The 25162-nt window shown below is 42.6% G+C and overlaps 1 protein-coding gene across 1 annotated transcript; it reads right to left on the reverse strand.

The window, feature by feature from the left end:
- Window positions 1-911: 911 nt before the first annotated feature.
- LOC117380187 (alpha-2-macroglobulin-like protein 1) lies at window positions 912-24353 on the reverse strand. Its single transcript, XM_055226209.1, has 36 exons — window positions 24201-24353; window positions 23859-24039; window positions 21053-21209; window positions 20328-20380; window positions 19895-19915; window positions 19529-19694; window positions 18837-18921; window positions 18637-18775; window positions 18385-18502; window positions 17777-17886; window positions 17540-17707; window positions 16209-16436; window positions 15537-15600; window positions 15305-15450; window positions 14590-14739; window positions 14091-14225; window positions 13355-13448; window positions 13122-13278; window positions 12652-12877; window positions 12116-12242; window positions 11460-11581; window positions 11251-11302; window positions 11074-11157; window positions 10199-10375; window positions 5001-5079; window positions 4236-4392; window positions 4073-4147; window positions 3684-3846; window positions 3380-3567; window positions 2750-2962; window positions 2412-2536; window positions 2236-2326; window positions 1517-1585; window positions 1333-1438; window positions 1191-1232; window positions 912-1069 (listed from the first exon to the last, which is right to left on the reverse strand). Exons 1-35 carry the CDS (start codon window positions 24284-24286, stop codon window positions 1192-1194), a joined length of 4353 nt encoding a protein of 1450 aa, XP_055082184.1. The 5' UTR covers window positions 24287-24353; the 3' UTR covers window positions 912-1069; window position 1191.
- Between the last annotated feature and the right edge of the window lie 809 nt (window positions 24354-25162).

Consider the following 25162-nt stretch of genomic DNA (forward strand, 5'->3'; position numbering starts at 1 on the left):
AGTACCAAGGCAGGTTTTTCGCTAGCATTCAAATTAGCAAAAGCTAGCAAGCCTTTCTCCGAAGAAGAGTTTTTAAAAGAATGCACAGTAGAAACGGCAGGTGTCTTGTGTCCAGAGAGTCAGGGCAAGTTTGAAAAGATCAGTTTGTCAGTGAGAACTGTGACTGTGTGGAACAGACTGACAGATTTAGACAAACAAATAAGATTAATTTTCATCTGAGGGATTAGTTGTTGATCTTTTGGGACTAGATAAAACTGAATTTGAGTTTTTCTCTGTGTTTATTTAACTGAAATTTAATAACTGAATTCTTTATGAATTTATTTAATACATTAATTAATAAAACATATGTATTTATAATAACTCATTTGTTTGCATGTTATATGTCAGTCATGTGTGTAGTACATATGTATCATGTACTAAAATCACAACGGACATTTTATTTTATATATTTAATATATACATAGATATAGTTTATAAATTAGCTATAATAATTATTTTTTAACTTAGCTTAAATTCAAGTTTGTCAATCACTGCAGTGAATAAAAACAATCAAAAGAAAAGAGGAAAATAGCGCCATCTAGTGTAATAATTGATACACTGCCCTTGGTGGTTTCTCCAGTTCAAATTTAAAATGTAGCTATTTCAAACACTGAGTAAGTTTAACCATTTTATTCTTACAGTTTTAGTTAATCAATTTCCTGTTTGCATTGAATCAAATCCCAAGAAACTTCCACCATCCCCCACTATAGGACTTGTGTGTTTTATTTACATGAAGGTGAAATAATTTTTAACACACAACTTGAACAGTTAAAGTGATAATAGTCCTATGAACTTATATTAGAGCAAAATAGAGTAAGTATTAAATTATGATCAATGTATTAACCACAGTAAACAACAATCACCAGACAGCCTGTGGCCTCAGAGGACCAGTTTATTGTTCACAAAAAAATATTTCATCAAGTGTAATATTGTTTCTATAGTAACACCAGGACATTAAATGTTTATCACAAAGGTACTTTTTAATTTAGAGTTCAAACACTCAAAGGATGATAAATCTTCATTCTTCAAACTAGAAGAGAATAATCATCAGAAAACGTCCTTACATTTGTCAAGATATTAGATAAATATTTTTGCTACAACAAACAACATTCTGCTTTCAGATTTTAGTCGTCACATGTAAAGACTCTTACCTCAAACACAGGGGAAAATGTACTCAGTCTCATCTTTGTCACCTGAAATTTGAGTAAAACAGTATTTTAGCTTCACTGCAAACTCTATCGGCTACATCATTTTAAGCCAATTTACATCAATAAATAAATCCATTTGACGTACTTGTCTGGTAGTAGTCATAGAGTCTAACCACAGCGGGCTTCAAGTTGTGCACTGGGAGTTCTTGTATCAGCAGTAACTCGTGATTGATGGGTATGTTCTTCAAAAGCTTTTGAGGGAAAAACAGACAAATATTTACATTCAAACTTTTTTTTTATTATTAGGTCAGTCAGACGCTTTTACTCACCTCAGTCAGATAGACCATAATGTGATCTTTGTCCTGCTCAACTCGCTCTACCAATAGTGACTTTTTCAGCTAAAAACACAACAACAGATGTTAAAAAGGACAGAGACTTTTTAATGGAAAAATGTGACTATATGACAGGCTAAGATTTAAATCAAGAAACAAAACCAGGATGAAGCTGTAAGAGGAATATAAACAGGTCTAGACTAAGTGAGTGTGCACACTTTTGGTCCTGTTTTGGTCCTGTTTTGGTCCTGTTTTGGTCCTGTTTGGTCCTGTTTTGAGCCCAGTCCTGATGAGGACTTGGTTTGATCCTGTTCTTGTCCTGATTCAGAGCCTCATTTATGATGTAGCGCTTGTGCTAAAACAAGTCTAAAATAGGACTAAAACTACCGTAAACCACAACCAAGGGTAAAATGATCAACTACAAAAGCTTTCTCTTTTCTACAAAATCTTAATCCATATCCATTAAACTGTGACTAAACCAAGACCTAAATCTGGATTAAAGCAGAACTACACAAGGACAAGAACAGGACCAAACCAGGACCAAACCAGGACCAAACCAGGACCAAACCAGGACCAAACCAGGACCAAACCAGGACCAAACCAGGACCAAACCAGGACCAAACCAGGACCAAACCAGGACAAGTGTGAAATGAATCCCAGGCAGTTAAAGAATACTTTCTTATATTCTTTCACATTTATTTTGTACAATAACTTACTGCTTTTAGAGATTCAGAGTCTACAGTGAATCCAGAGAGCACTTTAATGTCGAGGATGACCATGTTAGTGGAATTCTGTTCCCCATTGTAACTGTCAATGACAGTAAATTCAGTCACTACTGGACACAAATGAAATACGATATTAAAATATAGATCAGCTGCAGTTTAGATCTTACGAGGACTGGATCTTAAGGTTTACTCTGGGTCTGAGAATGTTGCTGTCACAGTCGGCCTCTGGAATCACCTCTACTTTGAAGGTCGACTTCTCGTCGGGGGGTGGGACGTTGTACTTGACAGAAACCTGAATATATGATCAAAACAAAAACTGAAGAACATGCACGAAGAGCATTTGTGTGGTTTTAATTAAACCTAAAACATGCTTTTGGTCACCTTGAGATAAGTATTTCCCATTTCACGCTCAAAAAAGTACATTTTGCACAATACGTGTCCTTTAAATAATCCCTAACAATATTTTATGACACACTGTAAATGTAGCTGTGGTGCGTTCGCTGACCTGTATGGCGGCGCACGTGTTGCCCTTGACTTCCACAGTGTATGTTCCGGTCATGTCTTTGAGTATCTTCTCCTGATACAGCAGCTTGTTGTTTTGGTTCACCTCAAACGTCAGCTGACCACTGGGAGACTGAACTGTGACTGTGCTCTGACCCTCAGGGCTGTAGACCAGAGCGGAGTAAAGAGCCAGAGCCTGCAGAGTGACCACTGTGTCCTGGGAGAGGATCATTTCAGAGGAGGAATAAACCAGGGTGGTCTCATGACATACAGGATGCATTTTTATACTTTTTTTATAGAGTAATGGTTCTCAAACTTTTCACATCACCTAATATAATATTTGGCTTTCCAAGAACCACCAGCTCTAACCCCGGACGACATGAGGCCTAAATTACACTTAAAACGAGACTGGATAAGGTATTTATGGATTATGAATACACAAAGGAGGGCAAAAGCATGAATCCTAATCACAGTTACTGGGCCATAATTGAAATAATTATATTTGAAACATATATTTGAAACAATTATATTACATATCATTTATAAATCCAGTGTAGAGTGAGTGGCTTTCATCCAGGTTTTTAGGGGCAGGAGATGATGTATTTCACACATGTTATTTATCAGATTTTGGCACCTGAGTGGAGCTGTAGCCTCCATAGTAGTTCTGCTGTTTGGTCAACCAGCGGACAATTGGGGAGGCATAGCCCAGGTCTTGTTTGTTGGGGGCCCAACTGAGTTTAGCCAAAAGCACGTAAGAGCTCATCTCCACAGAAAGAGAGGCGGAGGTTTCATCAGACTTCTGCGACCACTGGAGGAATCCACCTGTGAAAAACACACATCAAAATGACATCAACATTATATCTCTTTATCCAGGTTTATCCTTTAAAGCAGTCCATGTCTGTACTGAAGCATGAGTTTCAAGTTTTAAAACCCCTTACCATCTCTGTGTCCCACTGAGTCGAGGTGCTGCAGCAGTTGGTCCCTGGTTGTGGCGTCTTTAGCCAAAGTGAAGACGTAGGCCATCAAGGCAGTGGTGTAAGTGTTACTCAGATCACTCATGGACGACTTCAGGCAGGTCAGGGCCTGGCCCACTACTGGATCCTATAGAAAACAAAACACAATAACAGGGTTGGGTAACGGTTCATAAAAACTACATAATTAACTGGCCTTAGTCAAGCATGAAGAAAGACTTAAATCATAAACATAGACAATGATGATTGATGAAAAATGATTCTGGCTCAGTAACATTTTAATGAATACCCTGATACTAATAATTGATATATTTTTGCTTATTTGTTATTGTAGCAAACATATTTTTTTTACTCACATCTACAGGCACGCCCATCTCCAAGAACGCAGCAGTGATGTAGGCAGTCAGAGTGACTTCATCAGAAACTCCTCCCTTAAACGTGAATCAGTCAATGTCTTAAAATACAATTCTTTATGCTCTTTAAAGTGGTCTATAGGCAAATGTTAAGTTTATTTTTTACCTTCATTCTGTTGTTAAACAAATTTCCAGCTAGTGCAAAGCAGCCGTTTGGCATCTGTCTCGACTCCAGCCACGTCTTTGCATCCTGGATATTTGCTGGGTCGATGTAGATGAAATGTTTGGCTTTCACAAAGGATCTCAGGACAAAAGCAGTCAGCCTGAGGAATAAATAAATATGCACAATCTGTAATGTAGTCATAATCTCCACTGCATTCATACAGTATTGACATGTCTTTAGCCAGACGCAGAAATACTAACCACTCTACAACTTATATCTGTGTAGATCCTCAGTCGTCCAGGTCTGATGCATAGCAAACAACAAAGTTAAATCTGTCAACTGGACAAATCTTGTAGGAGTGAAGACATTTTGTTGCTCATCCAAGCTGCGTCTTCAGTTCTGGTCAGAGTGCTCGTGGCCACTGCCTTTTAAATCTAACTGAGGGGAGGGGCTAACTACACTGAAACTGTAAACAGCTATTGTCTCCAGTTTCAGCTGAAACTACCCTATTTAGCCCTTAAAGACCCTGCTATTGTTCTCATTGTTCTGGGTCTGAGGATGGAGAGGGAAAAGTAAAGGAGGAGCAACATGTGGAGAAAGCCCTCTCTGCTTGTGGATATCCAAAATGGGCCTTCAATAGATCTAAGAGAGCTAAAAAACAGGACATCTGAACCTAGAAGGAGAGGTGTTACCATCCCTTACACTGCGGGTGTGTCTGAAAAACTTCAGAGAATCTTCAGACAGTATGAGATTCTTAAAGGAACCCACCATGTGTTTTCTGATTCTGGAGCTCCAAAAGTGCTGTAGGCGCCATTACTGTGTTTGTAGTTCAGCTGCCTCTGGTAACCTGGGACATAAAAAGCAACAACATTGTGTGAGTCCATCTCAGGAACAGAGGGATCTATGAGAGCCAATTTCTATGGTGAGTATCTCAAACTGTAAAAACAAAAAAAACAAGAGGATCATCCATCCATCCATCCATTTTCTTCCGCTTATCCGGGGCCGGGTCGCGGGGGCAGCAGTCTAAGCAGGGACTCCCAGACTTCCCTCACCCCGGACACGTCCTCCAGCTCCTCCGGTGGGACCCCAAGGCGTTCCCAGGCCAGCCGAGAGACATAGTCCCTCCAGCGTGTCCTGGGTCTTCCCCGGGGCCTCCTCCCGGTGGGACATGCCCAGAACACCTCCCTAGGGAGGCGTCCAGGAGGCATCCTGAGCAGATGCCCGAGCCACCTCAGCTGGTTCCTCTCAACGTGTAGGAGCAGCGGCTCTACTCCGAGCTCCTCCCGTGTGACCGAGCTCCTCACCCTATCCCTAAGGGTGCGCCCGGCCACTCTGCGGAGGAAGCCCATTTCAGCCGCTTGTATCCGCGATCTTGTCCTTTCGGTCATTACCCAAAGCTCATGACCATAGGTGAGGGTAGGAACGTAGATTGACCGGTAAATCGAGAGCTTCGCCTTCCGGCTCAGCTCCTTCTTTACCACAACGGACCGATACAGCGACCGCATCACTGCAGACGCTGCACCGATCCGCCTGTCAATCTCCCGCTCCATCCTTCCCTCACTCGTGAACAAGACAAGATACTTGAACTCCTCCACTTGGGGCAGAGACTCACCACCCACCCGGAGAGAGCAAACCACCTTTTTCCGGTCGAGAACCATGGCCTCGGATTTGGAGGAGCTGATTCTCATCCCAGCCGCTTCACACTCGGCTGCAAACCGCCCCAGTGCCTGCTGCAGGTCCTGGCTCGAAGAAGCCATCAGGACAACATCATCTGCAAACAGCAGAGATGAAATCCTGTGGTTCCCAAACCAGACCCCCTCCGGCCCCTGGCTGCGCCTAGAAATTCTGTCCATAAATATAATGAACAGAACCGGTGACAAAGGGCAGCCCTGGCGGAGTCCAACATGCACCGGGAACAGGTCTGACTTACTGCCGGCAATGCGAACACAGCTCCTGCTCCGGTCATACAGGGACCGGACAGCCCTTAGCAAAGAGCCCCGGACCCCATATTCCCAGAGCACCCCCCAAAGGACACCACGAGGGACACGGTCGAATGCCTTCTCCAAATCCACAAAACACATGTGGACTGGTTGGGCAAACTCCCATGAACCCTCGAGGACCCGATGAAGAGTATAGAGCTGGTCCAGTGTTCCACGACCAGGACGAAAACCACACTGCTCCTCCTGAATCCGAGGTTCGACTATCGGTCGGATTCTCCTCTCCAGTACCCTGGAATAGACCTTACCGGGAAGGCTGAGGAGTGTGATTCCCCTGTAATTGGAACACACCCTCCGGTCCCCCTTCTTATACAGAGGGACCACCACCCCGGTCTGCCATTCCACAGGTACTGTCCCCGACCGCCACGCGATGTTGCAGAGACGTGTCAGCCAAGACAGTCCCACAACATCCAGAGACTTGAGGTACTCAGGACGGATCTCATCCACCCCCGGAGCCTTGCCACCGAGGAGCTTGCCAACCACCTCAGTGACTTCAGCCAGGGTGATGGACGAGTCCGCCTCTGGGTCCCCAGTTTCTGCTTCCTCCTCGGAAGACGTGACAGTGGGATTGAGGAGATCCTCAAAGTATTCCTTCCACCGCCCGACAACATCCCCAGTCGAAGTCAGCAGCTCTCCACCCGCACTGTAAACAGTGTTGGTGAAGCACTGCTTTCCCCTCCTGAGGCGTCGGACGGTTTGCCAGAATCTCTTTGAGGCCGTCCGATAGTCCTCCTCCATGGCCTCCCCGAACTCCTCCCAACCCCGAGTTTTTGCCTCTGTGACTGCCCGAGCCGCGGCACGCTTGGCCCGCCTGTACTCATCAGCTGCCTCAGGAGTCCCACGAGCCAACAAGGCTCGATAGGACTCCTTCTTCAGCTTGACGGCATCCCTTACTTCCGGTGTCCACCACCGGGTTCGGGGATTGCCGCCGCGACAAGCACCACAGACCTTACGACCACAGCTACGAGCAGCCGCATCGGCAATAGAGGTGGAGAACATGGCCCACTCGGAGTCCATGTCTCCAACCTCCCCCGGGATCAGGGAGAAGCTCTCCCGGAGGTGGGAGTTGAAGACCCCCCTGACAGAGGGCTCCGCCAGACGTTCCCAGCAGACCCTCACAATGCGCTTGGGCCTGCCAGGTCTGTCCGGCTTCCTCCTCCGCCAGCGGATCCAACTCACCACCAGGTGGTGATCAGTTGACAGCTCAGCCCCTCTCTTCACCCGAGTGTCCAAGACACGTGGTCGAAGGTCAGATGACACGACAACAAAGTCGATCATCGACCTCCGACCTAGAGTGTCCTGGTGCCATGTGCACCGATGGACACCCTTGTGCTCGAACATGGTGTTTGTTATGGACAAGCTGTGACTAGCACAGAAGTCCAATAACAAAACACCGCTCGGGTTCAGATCGGGGAGGCCGTTCCTCCCAATCACGCCCCTCCAAGTGTCACTGTCGTTACCCACATGGGCGTTGAAGTCCCCCAGGAGAACAACGGAGTCCCCGGTTGGTGCACTGTCTAGTACCCCTCCCAGGGACTCCAAGAAGGCCGGGTACTCTGCACTGCTGTTTGGCCCGTAGGCCGACACAACAGTGAGAGACCTGTCCCCGACCCGAAGGCGCAGGGACGCGACCCTCTCGTTCACCGGAGTGAACCCCAACACGCAGCGGCTGAGCTGTGGGGCAATGAGCAAGCCCACACCAGCTCGCCGCCGCTCCCCGCGGGCAACGCCAGAGAAATGGAGAGTCCAACCCCTCTCAAGAAGTTGGGTTCCAGAGCCCAAGCTGTGCGTGGAGGTGAGGCCGACTATATCTAGCCGGTAACGCTCAACCTCCCGCACAAGCTCAGGCTCCTTCCCCCCCAGCGAGGTGACATTCCATGTCCCCAGAGCTAGTCTCCATGTCCGGAGATCCGGTCGTCGAGGTCCCCGCCTTCGACTGCTGCCCGGATCTCTCCGCACCCGCAAGAGGATCATGTTGTTGTAAAATGGAGGGAGACCGTATTATTTAAGTGTTTACCAATACAGTTCACAGAGAGATGGGAACATCAATGGGTGCTATTGCAATTACAACCAAAAAGTCTTGATTTCTTTATGAGAAAAGCAGCTATTTATTTATTATCCATTTTCTTCTGCTTAGCCAGGGCCGGGTCGCGGGGGCAGCAGTCTAAGCAGGGACTCCCAGACTTCCCTCACCCCGGACACGTCCTCCAGCTCCTCCGGTGGGACCCCAAGGCGTTCCCAGGCCAGCCGAGAGACATAGTCCCTCCAGCGTGTCCTGGGACTTCCCCAGGGCCTCCTCCCGGTGGGACATGCCCAGAGCACCTCCCTAAGGAGACGTCCCGGTGGCATCCTGAGCAGATGCCCGAGCCACCTCAGCTGGCTCTTCTCGACGTGTAGGAGCAGCGGCTCTACTCCGAGCTCCTCCCATGTGACTCAGCTCCTCACCCTATCCCTAAGGAAACCCATTTCAGCCGCTTGTATCGGTCGATCGATCTTGTCCTTTCGGTCATTACCCAGAGCTCATGACCATAGGTGAGGGCAGGAACGTAGATTGACCGGTAAATCAAGAGCTTTAGCTTCCGGCTCAGCTCCTTCTTTACCACAACGGACCGATACAGCGACCGCATCACTGCAGACGCTGCACCGATCCGCCTGTCAATCTCCCGCTCCATCCTTCCCTCACCCGTGAACAAGACCCTGAGATACTTGAACTCCTCCACTTGAGGCAGAGACTCACCACCCACCCGGAGAGGGCAAACCACCTTTTTCCAGTCGAGAACCATGGCCTCGGATTTGGAAGAGCTGATTCTCATCCCAGCCGCTTCACACTCGGCTGCAAACCGCCTCAGTGCCTGCTGCAGGTCCTGGCTCGATGAAGCCATCAGGACAACATCATCCGCAAACAGCAGAGATGAGATCCTGTGGTTCCCGAACAAGACCCCCTCCGGCCCCTGGCTGCGCCTAGAAATTCTGTGCATAAATATAATGAACAGAACCGGTGACAAAGGGCAGCCCTGGCGGAGTCCAACATGCACCGGGAACAGGTCTGACTTACTGCCGGCAATGTGAACACAGCTCCTGCTCCGGTCATACAGGGACCGGACAGCCCTTAGCAAAGGGCCCTGGATCCCATATTCCCAGAGCACCCCCCAAAGGACACCACGAGGGACACGGTCGAATGCCTTCTTCAGATCCACAAAACACATGTGGACTGGTTGGGCAAACTCCCATGAGCCCTCGAGGACCCGATGGAGAGTATAGAGATGGTCCAGTGTTCCACGACCAGGACGAAAACCACACTGCTCCTCCTGAATCCGAGGTTCAACTATCGGTCGGATTCTCCTCTCCAGTACCCTGGAATAGACCTTACCGGGAAGGCTGAGGAGTGTGATTCTCCTGTAATTGGAACACACCCTCCGGTCCCCCTTCTTATACAGAGGGACCACCACCCCAGTCTGCCAGTCCAGTGGTACTGTCCCCGACCGCCACGCGATGTTGCAGAGACGTGTCAGCAGAGACGTCCCAACGCCGGTCCAGGCGACGTAGCTGGCCTTGATTATTTATTTTTGTTATTATTTAACTATCATGTATGCAATATGACATTTTATACAATTCATGTAGCATTACAACAGTGGGGTATTCTCTAAATGCGTGGGACATGGACTAGGGCCTCATGACAGGTGGTCACCTCAGCACAGGTAGTTCTGAAAGATTCAACATCAAACTAGAGTTGGGCACCACACTTTTAAAAATAAATGTGTTTTTTGTGATTCCTCTAACCTGAAAACAATACAATTTTGGGTGTAATAACACTGCATCAAAACAGGGATTAATCCTGGAACTAAACCAAGAACAGACTAGGACTACACCAGGACTAGAGCAGGATCAAACCAAGTACATCAGGACTAAACTGGGCTCAAACCAGGACTAAACAAGTGTTAATACACCCTTAAATTTGGTTTCACTCACCACTGGTCAGATAGTGTGTGGCCTTCTCCTGGAGCTCTGATGTGAGCTGGTTTGTGATTTTTAGATACTCCATGATGTAAATGTTTGGGGCCAGGAGCGCCATATTTTGCTCCCCGCAGCCATAAGGCATCTGTAGGAGACCGTCCAGGTTCTTCATGGCTCTGCCCAAAATGTCACCTGCACAAACACACTCATTATTACAGCTTTATATGGGTGTATGCCATTTCAAGATATTACACTCAAACCATATAAAAAGTGATCACATTTTTGTCATATAAATGTTATAAATGTTGTTATAAATGTTGTTATAGTCATTGTTTCTCAATGACTAAATATTTAGGAATGCTTTTCGCTAATTGTGCTTGTGTCTGGTTTATAGTTACACCCATGTATCATCAGAAATTGGGCATTTTAAATTACAATATTCATCTAAAACGATTTAATAAAAAAGGAAAAAACATTCCGCTGACATCTGCGTTAGTTGACATCGCCATAAACGTCATTACAACAAAGAGCCATGCAGCTGTCGGCATCTGTGATGGTTGCAGATCTTTTTTCATTTGTACCAAAATGACTATGTAAAGCTGCAGAATTCTACGAGCATCACTAAGAAAATAAAACTGGACAGTGGTGGGCGTGGCCGGTGGCAGTGAAAACAGCAAAAAATAAGTGATTAAAGATGCAGATGCAAGATGCTCAAACATGCAGGAGTCACTCCAAATACAACTTCAGGTGAGTAAATGGTGAAGGGGAAACAACTATAACACAGTTAAAAGCTCTGAAAAGTCAATTTTGCTTTAACTACTTGCCAATAAACCTTAATTAAACACATTTTAAAGATTTTTTTATTATTAATCTTTTTTGTAAACTCTTACCCAGCACTGACACTGCAGCCCGAGCAGACCCAACAATCACATTTTCAGGGAGTTGAACTTGAATCTGTTCAATCAGTGTCTGTTCTGTGTATTTTACCGTTACAAAAAAAACAATTCATTAGATTTTGTTATTATAATAATAATAATACACAGCACTTAGCTCATATTTGGTCGTACCTTTAGGGCAGATTAGCAGGTTGTGGCTCTTCATCATCTCAATTCCTTCAGCCTGACAAAAGAAAAAAACATTTCGATATCATTTGTGACTTGAAACTTACAAAATTACAAGAAAACTCACCTGGACAAAGATATATGTGTTATAATGTCGTAATATAAAATGATATATTACTGATGTATTAACTGAAGAACAGTCGTTGTGTGTGTACCTTCACAATGAGGGGCCGGGTGACCACATCGATGCGTCCTCTCTCAGGGACAAGGACGATCTCATTGTCACATGACGCTTGAGAAGCCACAGCCTCGGCTCTAACTGTCACGTTCATAGAGCCTGGAGGACGCACACAATTTCCATCAATCATCTTTCATGCAAACTGATTCAGTCTGATTAAGACACTGTTCATTTACTTTCATTAATTTAAACATCAAAAGAGAATGTTTTTATAACGACACTATTTTCTAAGAAACCATTGATACTAACTACTATTGATACAGAAAAAGTACAAGAAAACAATGTATTTATATAGAGACAGATTAAACTTGTGAATCATGAGTGACGTTTTACACATAAATACCCAAAAATACCAAATCTTTGCTAACACACAATAACTTCTCCTTTCTGGTGTTGTCCCATAATCCTTAAACTCTAAAAAACATGTTCAGTCAACAAACACAAGTTTTTATTGATTAAGGCACCATTGACCGATTAATCGACTAAACGACTACAGCCGTACATATTATAATATAGTATTTTCAATTCTTGCTATCTCGTAAAAATCTGTAATAAATGCATAAAAGTACTTTCAGCATTTCACAGTGCTAGACTAAAAAAACAAACAAAACCCTGGCCGTGCAAAAGCCTCACCCAGAGCAGTGGCGTCCATAGTCCAGCTGACAGTCTTGCGCTCGTTGCCACAGAGACAGAACGTGTAGTCGACTCCAGAGACTGGGGTCAGGGTGTAGTCCTCAGACTGGGCTGGGGTTACAGCAACCTGACAAAAGCAAAAGGACTTTTAGATTTTAAAAGTAAATTTATGTTAAGTTATATCTGAGATACAACATAATGTGTTGCATGATTGTGTAAGCAGCCATATTTTTAGCCTAACTGCTTTTCTATTTCTCTCTTTACTCCTGAGTCTGTTCAAAAAGATAAATCTGCACCGAGGACAAACTGGTAATCACACACGGGCACATGCAGACTCAGGCAGAGAAGTAAAAAATACTAAAAAAAGTAAAATAGAAAGTAAAAAAAAAAATAGAACTAAAAAAAATTATACCAAATTTTTATTATCAAACCAAACTTTGGGAAATCCTCCGATATCAACAATGCCAATACCTGAATCACTATATCGCCCAAACCGACTAATGAACTATTATAAGATTCGATTATTGTACAGTCACCATCATGCAGCTGGTGAGGTAGTTGAAGACAGTGGCCTTGAGTTGGAAGCTCTCTCCTCTGATGATGGAGTAAGGCAGGCTGAGCTGCAGGAAGAATGGCTGGAACACGGTGAACTCTTTTCGTGGGGCCAGACCGAAGCCCTGAGGGGACAGACAGAAGGCCTCTGTCACCCAGGTCGTGATGGTGTCCGGGATCTTCACGGCCATGTCCACCTTTCCAGAAGGCCTGAAAAAACAAAAATACAGATGTAAAAAAATGACCATACATTGAAGAGAAATATATTATATTATTTCCAGGAAAAGCAGCTGACTCCAAGGCCAAGTTCTGTGGAGAACTGGCCTCAGAAACAGAATAACATCTCCATGGGGGCAAGCAGGTGTTAGACCCAACAGAAAAGTGACATAGTGTACCTTTAACATTAAAGCCCAACAATTAGAATTTGAAAAGATTTTATTTTTGCAGTACTAACCCGATTTCCACCAGGTTCCAGATCCAGGTCTCAGGAAAGAAGGTTCGGACAGTCTCTATCGCTGGAAGAGGAGGAGGAGGAGCACCTCCCCCCATGGGACCAGCCATCCCCACGACTCGGTTTTCCATTCTAACAACTTGGAAGTCATATTCCATAGCTTTAAAAATCAGGTAATGCAAATTCAAAATGTATAGTAGCAAAATGAATGTGTAATAATAAAAAATAGAGATTACTATAGTGGGATCCAAAATGGTATTCTCGTCCCAAATAGCTGAGGCAGTCAGGCACTCGGATCATCAGGTTTGTAGCCATCTTCAGTCCAATGTTCTAATTTTATTGAAAAACATCCAAACATGTAAAATGTGTAATACGTGGCAATATCCACTGGGGCGTGCGATATTAACCTGGCTCACACTAGACTGATACGTGCAGCACTCTGAACTGAGTGCTCCACATTATCAGTCTGGGATGGCTCTCACTGAAAGTGACTGGATGTTGAACATCATGATATTTATTTGAATCTGAGCGTCACAACAACGGAACAAGCCAAAAAAATCTAATTTTTGTTACATCCAGTTGAGAGAAAGGCACAGACATCTTCCCTGTCCACACAGTCACAAAGCACTTAGCACAATGTATTGATGCTAAAATAGGCTGAAGTATGAATGTCAGTGTCATCGTGTTTGTTTTGGTTTACTTGGGCACTTTGCCTTTGGTTTCTGCACAAACCTCAATGCTCCTCTGTGATTGGTTCGCCTTACTGATTAACCTTACAACGGGTGAATGCAAAGATGGATTCTTTGTGAACTCACAAACGAGGATCTATCTTGATGTGCAAGATTAGTGCAATATGACAATATAAAAACAAACTGTCATCTTCCAACTGTGACTTGGGCTCTATGGAAAATTATAGTTCTATGCTAAATATTCAACATATATTTAGCAGAAAAGATTTATAAATATTTTTACCTGGAAGACAGTGAAGGGATCGTCTTTGTTTCCTGGGTAGGGCCAGATGGATCGTTTGGGTCTGACCTGGAGACATTCTGTGGGGTCTCGTGCCTGATAGGGGACATATCTGTTTCCAGGCAGCAAGTTGTAAATCTAAAAAAAACAAAACAAAAACAAACCACAATGGACAATTATAAAAGAGCATTTGCTGTTGGGTTATAGAGTTTTTAATTGAATGCAGTTACAAGGTTTAGTCATATTGTCAAAAATAATAGATATTGATGCATTTTTGGGACAATAATTAGATCAGATTTTTGTCACTAAGGATGGGATGATATTTATTTTCCACTTTGATGACTGTGACCAAAATTGCCATGTTGCATGTTTTATAAAAATGTAAAAATAACACACAAGGCATAAGGCATTAGTATATGATATATTGCTACTTTTGATCCCTCACTCTAACACTAATAAACAGCCTATGAGTGTATTTTGATGCTGTGTGATTCTAACTAACCATTTCCGGTTTTAGATATTTTCCCGGTTCTTGGATGAGGACGCTCTGGTCGATGGCGCTGATTCCACACAGGGAGCTGGAGTGTCCCGTCACGCGCAGGGAGGCATCTTCTCCTGGGACGCCCTGGGACGGCGTAAACTCAACCTCCACCTAAACAACAAACCAAACTATTACTGCATGTTTCAGTATGTGCAAGAATCATATCCACACAGTCTAAAGGTGCAGTATGTCACTTTTATGGTGGAGAGTAGACTGTCTGGCATGTAACATATCTGTCTTCATGGAGATAATCAAATGGCCCGACCAAGCCAAGTTACAGGTCAGATCTGTGGAGAGCTGGCCACAGATTGCATGTTTTTCAAGGTCTGAGGTAAAAAAAAGAAAAAAAATCCTATGACGTGAACATAAAAAAAATCTATATGCATTGTGTGAATTCACTGTGATACTACCTCCTCACACAAATATCTGTCGATTCATTATGAACTACACAACTAAAAAGCTTACACATTTAAATACTGGTTATAAAATAACATTTTGTTCATAGACAAGATTCAGCAATGAAATCAACAACATTTAAAAAACATGTAGCCAGTTAAGACATCCACATACTCAGCCTCAGTCAATCATATGCCTTATCTATCAGTAACAAGACAAAACTGTACATTGTGTTTCTTTATACTTCCAGTATATTTTCGGTATGTTATCTTGCACTGACCTTGTGGCTAAAACATTTCTCGGTTTGAAACCCGGCGCTGTGGGCGATGACGAAGGAGCTAGGCAGGACGGCGTAGGCCACAACGGTAAACTCAGGAGCTAATTCTGCAGTGATTTGTAACTTGAACGAAAAGCTGTCCTCAGTCACTGAAAGATTAAAAGGGACATCTGCATCAACAGATGCAGTTTTTTCACATTTTTCATTTTGGTAGTAAAAAGATCTCATCATTTACCTGCGTCTTTAGACACAACAATTCGCTTACGTCCCTGCATCACAATACCATCTCTGGCAAGGACCTGAAATTATATCAGAAATACATAATATATTTCATACAGTGGTGATACTGAAGTCATTTAGTGTTGTAGTAAAATAAACCATTCAAACCATGTTTATATGTACCATTTATAATAAGTTCAGTCATAGGAGGTGGATTGAGTCTTTTTAAACTGTCTGTATAACCTATTTAAAATATCATAGTCTTCTGTTAATTGTGTATTAACTTAAACAGGAGACAACAGATGTTTACAGGTTCATTGTAGTTAGCCCCTCCCTTCAGATAAATATAAGGCAGTGGCCACCAGTGATCTGACTAGAACTAGAGAAGCAGCTTGGATGAGGTGAAACGTCTTCACTCCTACAACGATTTGTCCAGTTGACAGATTTGAACCACGTCTTTTGGCATTAACCTAAACACTTAAAATGTCACCTGTTTGTCAAGACATATCACTCTATGTTGTTCTGTGTTACAGATTTTTGATCTTTTCTATAATATTGTGTTCCTTTTAAATGTACAGCTATAAAAACAAATTTCTCAATGAAGTAACTATCTGAAATGTTATTGACACAGCTATTACCACCTGCACATATTGGTCCTATACTGTCATACAGAGCCTGAGCGTCTCACCAGGTATATGACGTCCATCGGCCCCTTGTCCTCTTTCACCACGCTGTAGTTGATGGTTATTTCCTCCTCAGTGTCACAGGAGAGGGTCTCAGAGTTTCTCTTCACCTCGAGGGAGCTCACACTTTTGGTGTCTGGAGTCGACTCCAGGGCCATGGACAGCGAAATGTCCCCGGCCTCATAGAACGGGACCCTGTATCCGCGGTACCCCAACACGGGAGTGGTAGTGATCTGGGGTTTAGGACAGAGGCAGAATTCATTCAAAAAGTGTTAACATATTATGCAAGAATTGGGTTGTCAAAGGTATCAAAAATCAGATACTACCGTATTTTTCGGACTATAAGTCGCACTTTTTTTCATAGTTTGGCCAGGGGGGCGACTTATACTCCAGATCGACTTATATGTGAAATTTTTACACATAATAATTATATTCGTTATAATATAACGAACATAATTTCACGTTTGTTATTTTCACACTGACAACCGCAAGAGGGCACTGTAGGCGTGTGTACCAGCACCTGCTACCCCTGTACCACTGAAAATTTAAAATTTCAACATAACGACAACTGAGAAGGACTGAACAAAAATGCCCCCAAAAAGAAAATCATATTCTGCCGGAATAATTGAAATTGATGCAGAGTCTGACGTCAGCCACGCAGAAGAGGAAGTGGCGCTTCGTCTACCTCCGGAGTTAGCAGAGTTGTTCAGAAGTGACACGGAGGATGACGAGTTCAATGGATTTAGTGATTTGGAGTGAGATGGAGAGTTTGGTAAACCTGTTAGCATGTTCTTTATGCTATAGTTATCTAAATGACTGTTCATACGGGATGTTACGTTAACATACCAGACACGTATTCAGTTTACCATAAATGTGTTACGTTAGCAGACCGTACGCCTGTCCTCTATTGTATTGCTTGTATTATGAATTGCCGTTTTAAGATGAAATGTTTGTTCTTGGTCCTGATTTTTATTAAATAAATTTCCCCCAAACATGCGACTTATAGTCCAGTGCGACTTATGTATGTTTTTTTCTTCTTTATTATGCATTTTTTGGCTAATTCGACTTCTACTCCGGAGCGACATATAGTCCGAAAAATACGGTAATCAATAATAAAACTAGTATTATAACTGGATACTCATTTAAACAAGTATCGATACATAACTGGATAAAATGTCACCTTTCTTGAACAGTTTCATCTTGAGTTTTATCAGTGTAAGACCACATGCTATAATAAACAAATACTATTACTTAGTATTAAAAATTCCCTTATTGTCTAAGAAAGAGCTTTTAAAATGATCCTGGAGCCCTCTGATCTACATCTTCAGTGTCTTACGTGGAGGTGGATGTCTCCCCTGTATATCGAGGTGTCGAGGGAGAAAGTGGCCACTCCATTGCCGTCGGTTGTGAGGTTTTGTAGGTGTCGTGACGACCAGCGCTCGCCCTCAAACAGGTACAAGTCTGTGTTTGCCATGGGCTGGTCATCAAATCTCACGGCCTTAACCTAAAACACACCGGATAGTATTATGTGAGTTAATTTACTAGTAACCAAGGTAACAAGTGATGGACTTACTTTTCCTTGTATAGTGGTATCTTTCTCATAAACCTTTGGTGTGTCAAAAAAGGACAACTTTCCAATGACGTATGAAATAGAAATTTCTTTGTGTTGCGTGTAAGTGGTGCCTGTGAAGAAACAAAAGCTTTTAGGAAAACATACTAAACGTCTCATATTACACAAAATGTGAGATTTAAGCCATTTTAGAATGTTGTCACCTCCTCAAAAACACACCTGGAGCTGTGTGTTGTTTTATTCACACATGTTTGAGTAACACTTTATTACAACAGTGTGACATCTCCAAAGCTCAAAATGCTCTGTTCCACCTTGTGATGTCATCAAGCCCATACTTATCAAGTTAACAGCTTCATTTACCTTTTGTTCAGTAGACACTGGAAATTCCAGGTCTGAAATCATCCAAATGATTCTAGTGAAGGTGTGTGGAGTTTAAAAACACATTGGAGCACTTCCTGTATTACCACATGACATCACAAGGTGGAACAGAGGAGTGTTTTGTGTTTGAAAGAAGAACTCAGCCTAAATATGCAGGGTTTGTGTGTTAAACATGTGTGAATGAAACAAAACACAACTCCAGGTCTGTTTGTGACGAGGACAGAACATTATACCTGTTCCCTCCTCTTCCATTTTCACCACAACCTCTATTTTGTCCTGCACAGCCTTTTGGTCCAGTTTTGTGAAAGTGGACATAGGGAAAGTAAAGGTAGCACACCCATTCTTGTCAGCCTAGAAACAACCAAAAAAACAACAAAAACTGATTATATTGTACATGTTGGATTGTCGCATACTGGTTTAAAACCATCTATCTTCTATTATGCAGCTAGTTTTTGCTCCTGTTGTATATTAAATTGACAATGTACCGGTTTGTTCTCCGTGTGGCAGGGGGCAGTGACCTCTGGGAGGGCATCTGGATTATCATGATAGCCATAGAGGTATCTGTTGATTGGTCTACATGCATCCATTTTCAATATACCAGGGACAGGCTGCCCATAGGTGTATCTAAAGAGAGGGGGATGTTTTTATTATTTAGTTTTTAATAAGAAGGGTTTACTGGACTTACTTGGCACAAGCTTCTACCGTGATTTCCTCTTGGGCAATGCTCACTGTCTCCATGGACGTGAGTTTGACATCAAACTTTGGCAAAACTGGGGGTTAAAATAAAGTTGTATTTATATGTTAATCAATTATAAATGAGTCAAATTGCTTGTGGTTAATTTTGTCACAGTCTGCTCTGGTTCAGTCCTGTTTTCCATCTGTCTCCCTTCATCCTCTGTCTCCTCCTGTCTGGGCGTGGCTACTCTGAGCGCACATCTACACTCCACCTCACTATAAGAAGAGCAGCCACTCCTCGCCAGTTTCTTTCATCTACAACATTAGTTACCGGTTCTTCAGTTGCTTTTTTTCAAAGTGTTTTTCCTGTGTTCAGATCCTGCTCACCTGCCTGGCCTACCAGCCCAACTACACTCATTTTTTTATACTTGAAGCTCAAATTAACTTTCATTTCCACTATATGTAGATCTTTTTACCTGTTCATTGAAAACCGTAACACTGATCTAAAAGAACTTAATCATAGAAGCAGGTACACTGACTTTCTGATTTTCTGCTGCTCTTTATAATGGTATTTCACTCAGCAGCATTTGAAATAGTTTTAATGGCTACATAACAATGTTGTACATTTGTGTATAATCTGGAGTCTAAATTGCAATGGGAAGGAAGTGCAGAATAATGCATTATGAAGTGACAAACACTTACCATACTGCTCCACTTTGAAGGGGTGGACGATTTTGTCCTCCCCAGAAGAGACAGTGATCTGGTAGGTGCCCTCTTTGGCCTCAGGATTCAGGGAGTAAGACAGCTGCAATATTTTACTGTCAGCAGTGTAGTTCACCCACTGCCCAATGCGGTTGGAGTTTGGATCCTGATAAACAAAGACAAAGCATTTGTTTTACAGTAATGACGCCACTTTCATCATTTTCAGCAGAGCAAAGAGCACTTTGTTTGGTCCTGTTATAATCCTTGTTTAGTCCTGGTCTAGACCAGGTTTAGCTTCGGGCTTAGTCCTTGTTTGGTGAAAATCAAACACCTGAAAATCTAAACGTGTCCCCTCCCAAGTCTTACCTCTAGTTCGATGATGTCATACTGCAAAAGAAAGCAAAGAAGAAAAAAATAATCAAAATTTGCAGTGCTTATTTTGAATACAAAAACTGAAGGTCCCATTTGGGAGATTGAGGGATTACACACATCGTTTATACATTTTGGTAAAGTTATATTTATCTAAGACTCCATGCACCAGGTTATTTCAAATTTAAGTGATTGATTATTGGTTATCAGATTATTGACAATGTCTGAGAGCAAAGATCACAATGGTTTTTCACAGATAAAATTCTAAATCTGCATTTAAGCAAAAAATATTACGTAAGAAAGAAGCGTGGGAGCTGTGACCCTGAGTTTCTCTGAACTTTTAAGTCTGTATTAACTGAACAAACTGAACTCATAGTGATACAACTAACTGAGGTCAGTTTGCCTCATTCAAATCAATAAAGCCACTCACATTTCGACAGGTAGGTCTGAGCTTTGTGTCCAGCGTCACCAGCCTGAAGTGCACTGCAGAAAGAAATAGACTTATATAATGGCTGCATTAGGTTCATATTTGGTTTGCAATGACCAAAACATAAACAATGAAACAATTACGACCCCAATTCCAATGAAGTTGGGACGCTATTCACTCATTTTCAATTTGATGTTTACCCCTGTGTTACATCATCTTTTCTTTTAACAACAATCAATAAGCATTTGGGAACTGAGGACACTAATTGTTGAAGCTTTGCAGGACAAATCCTTTCCTATTCCTGCTGAATGTACAACTTCAGTCGCTCAGCAGTCTGGGGTCTTTATTGTCGTATTTTGCACTTCATAAGGTGCCACACAAAAAATATTATTTTAATCTTCAGTTCAAGTTCCTTGAAAACTATGACAATGTCCTTCAGAGATACGTAGCAGAGTTAAAGCTTGGAAACTAACTTTTATACAAAAATACACAAAAAAAATGTAAGTTGCACAAAAGTGAGTGTTATTTGGCCTGGAGAACGGTCTCCTCCTGCAAGATTCCACGGAAATGTTATTACTTTAGTTAAAACTTTCAACAGTAGTTCCAAAGTATGTTTTAAACATTCTTTTTCCATGGAATCAAAGGAAATGTGCCACCTCCAGAAAGTTACAGTGTCACTTGAATATACCCACAGTATGTGTCTTACACTTTAAAATAAGATAAATTACCAGTTTGTCCTGGGAGGTACAGGGGTTTGTCTGTCTGGATGAAGCTCACTGGTCGACTGATTTTGATCAGGACTCTGCGAACCTCTCGTGAGTAAAACGTTTTCCCTCGAACCTCCACCTGGAAGTCCTGCACCTGCTCATGAGTCACCAGAGGAGCCTAAAGGGCACAGAGACACACCGGTCACACACATTTCTGTGTGATTAAGGGTATATACAAAATATTGAGTACATTTCTATTCAAATGTAAAAATAAGCTCCGTATTTATTATAGTAGTATATAGACCGAAATGATGAGAAATGAGAAAAGTTTGGATAGCTGATTATTGGAGTATTGATAATGTCTGAACATAGCAATCACAACAGCTAAAACTAGGAAAAAAAGAACATATCAACTGATTTATTATTTACTTCAACCTTAAAATAACCCAATATTGTATACATTAGTTTCAGAGTGATGGAACTCACTCACCGTCAGGGCCAGTCCTCGCTTTTAGGGGGCTCTAAACTAAATTTGCCCTTGGGGACCCTCTCCACTTCAGTGCCACATATTCATATTTCACAACATGAAGAAATCATCACATCCAGTTGTTAAAAGACTGAAAATTCTAGATCCTCACAACAGTAACAGCCACAAGTATAACAGTGTAAAAACATGTCAGGATGGGGGGGTCTGCCAGAGAAATTAAAAAATTCTGGTGCATTTTAATGTGCTGCAGTTTGACTAAAGGGAGTTACATTTCTCATAATTACTCAGAGTAGCCAAACAAAGGTACACTTACTTACATCATATCACTCAAGAAGTACAAAGTAGTGATCCAAGTTAAGAGTTGCATAAGAGAAACAGCCTGGGCATAACATCAGATTTATAATCATCAGATCATTTGGACTGAACATTAAATAAAAGAGGATTTTAGGAGCACATGATTTTTGTGTTTATTGTCAGGCTTCAGATGCTGTGATTTCATCTAAATGCCCATATTAATGAGTAGGATGCACAGATATCAATATCGGGTGCCAGTACTCGTACTCGTCAATGGGCTTTCGATACCAAGAGCCGATACCACTGTATCTGTGCTGCCTCTTTGACTCTCAGCTCATCTCTCACAGAGCAGCTCTGGACTTAAAGCTGCACATTCTTCTGCACATTAAGCTCAGCTGTGACACATGTGTCTCTCACGTGAAATATACAAATATTTAGGACTCTAAAGGTTTTTATAGATCACAGAGATCAGCGCAGTGCTTGTGTTTACGGTAGTAGCATGCTAACGTTGCTAACGTTAGCATTAACGTTATAATTGACAAACACATTTAGCCACTGAATAGAGCAGGTTTAGAGCTTTAAAAGACGCACAGCAGCAAGTCCATGTGTGAAAGTGTGACCTGGTAAAAGAACAACAGTCACCGTTATTCTAACAGTTACCCGTTAGCAGTTAGCTCGTTAGCAGTTAGCCTGTTAGCAGTTAGCTCGGAGGAGCGCAGTTTGCAAAAAAGAAGTAATAAATATTAAAGCCAGGTGCTTATATAAATAAATTATGTTTTAATTATACCAAACTAAAGTGATTTCAGTCGAGAAGTATTCTAAGATGAAAAAGTGGCTACACTATAAAAATCCTATGAAATAAACTAGATTTACTACTATAATCAAACACCAGTAAAAATAATGTCTGGTATCGGTATCTTTACTCAGTATCATACTCAGAAGTACTCGCTTTGCAAAAAGTGGTATCGGTGCATCCCTGTATGAGCATTCACAGCGCACTCAGGAGTCGTTCACAGGTCGTTCACACAGGAGCAGAGACGATTTAACTACACTCACATCATCTGAGGTTTAGAGACAAAAGGATCACACACAACCAAAAACAGCCCGTGTAATAAACTCTGCTGTCCTCTGTCCCTCTGAGGTGTGTCCTCTGTCCCTCTGAGGTGCGTCCTCTGTCCCTCTGACGTGTGTCCTCTGTCCCTCTGAGGTGCGTCCTCTGTCCCTCTGAGGTGCGTCCTCTGTCCCTCTGAGGTGCGTCCTCTGTCCCTCTGAGGTGCGTCCTGTCTGCACAATTATACAAGTCCAGCCTCTCTGTTTTATCTGCAGGTCCAGGGGGGTAAAGTGGGGACATATTTTGAGTCTCTGAAAAGTCCTGTCCCGAAAACGATCCTCCTCTGAGCTCTTCATGCTTTGTCCCTTCACTTAACTTCATTAACATAAGTCTTTTAGTTTGTTCAAATGTCCCTCTGCCTCAGCGCTCCCAGAGTGCACCTGGAGGGGAGGGGTCCTTCACACAGGTGTAAACACGTCGCTGTCCACACCACTGCCCGACTCAAAAACAAATGTAGCAGCACATATTTAGCTACTAGAAATAAAACACATCTAATCGTTTAAGAAGGATATTTAGACAAGTATAAACACCGGAGCGCAGTTTAGTTTTCAGAAAAAAAGTTTCAATCATTATTTTCAATATAAATGTATGGGCTCTTGGGGGCCCTCTGGTGGCCACGGGGCTCTACGCAGCTGCTCAGTCTGCTTATAGGCTGGGCTAGTCCAAAGTATTATCTGTGTAAAACCTCCAAGCCACTTCTTCAGTTCTGAGACCAGAACTGAAGAAGTGTCTTGGATGAGCAGTGAAACGTCTTCACTCTTACAACGATTTGTCCAGTTGACAGATTTGAACTTTGTCTTTTCTTATAAAACAAAGTATTACATATTTTGAATGTCACTGAAGCAGAAACCAATGAATAGCGTAGCCTGTATTTATAGATTAACCACTACTTCTAAATGTTTGATTTATGAAGTGTTTGTTACAGATGTCTATACCAGAAAGTGGTGGCAGTTGTGGAAATCTTCATCAGATTCTTTCTGGAAGAGGGTGGTGTTGAGATCTGGGGACCTGAGCGTCACTGTCATCGTGAGGGACTCGTTGGGCTTCATGAGACTAGCACAAAACTTCACCTGAGCTCCAGACTCCAGGATGGCAGGAATAGCCACCATGTAGTGTCTGCAGACAAAGAGACGCACACACTGTGAAAGTGTATTGTCTACATTAGTATTAATTATCAAGCCTTTTTCTTAGAATCTAGAAGAATTTTAGTATCACAATAACACAAGTAATAAGTAGATTTAAACTCCCCCAGTAATATAATGATATTTGTTACTTACGGTCCTGCCATGGCCTGACTCAGATATAGGCACACGACGGTCACAAACAGCCCCCATGTCTGCATCTGGATCCCAGGACGACCCATGACTGATCAGGACGGACTACAGTCTCATCAGCTGTTAAATAGTCTGTGAAAAGAGGACACACCCCCAGGACAGTTACTCCTCACTGACTAAACATTTGTAGAGTGGGTGGGTAGTTTTCTGTAAGAGACATAATGAAACTGTCAACAAGAAATTAGTAATAAATCACTAGGGTCAAAAAAGGTTAGGTACATATTGGGTTAGCTCTTGTTTTGCTTTTGACCTGATTTAAAATGTACTGAGTCCAGTTTGATTTACTCGGGTACACACGGGTTACAGTCCAATGCTGTGGATGCCAAATTCAGTTTTTCTATGTCCTCCCACTGGTTTAGACCTGAAAAGATGTAAGAGTTACTTTCACATTGGCTTTGTTTACATGCACACCAAAATCTGATTATTATCTGATTTACAGACCTTTAAGATGATTTAAATTGCATGTAAAACGCAAAATTTGATGTGAGTAATCAGAGCAGACATGGGCAAACTACGGCCCGTTGGGCTAATTAATCCGGCCCGCCGAACGTGACCAAATTATATTAAAGTAGGTAAGGGTGAACCTTGTTCAGTTTACCCTTCCCCTGTAATACCAATGTGTCCCCAAAATATGGAGCTGAAGTGCGCCATCTTTTGGGCAAACATTGGCACTACAGGGAAAGGTAAACCTTGTTCTTATCAGCCCTTATGCTAAAATTTGTTTATCAAAGAAAATAAAAGTGGACAGTGAGCGCCGAGTGTTTAATACGGAGTGGACAACAAAATATGTTTTCACTGAAGTCCGACCAAAGGCTGTATGTCTAATGTGCCAAGAAACTGTCGCGGTTTTCAAAGAATACAGTATCAGCCGTCACTTTGCTATGAAGCATCTATGCTAGCAAGTA

Source organism: Periophthalmus magnuspinnatus, chromosome 13 (genome assembly GCF_009829125.3).
Source record: "Periophthalmus magnuspinnatus isolate fPerMag1 chromosome 13, fPerMag1.2.pri, whole genome shotgun sequence".
In the NCBI taxonomy this organism is placed as follows: Eukaryota; Metazoa; Chordata; class Actinopteri; order Gobiiformes; family Gobiidae; genus Periophthalmus; species Periophthalmus magnuspinnatus.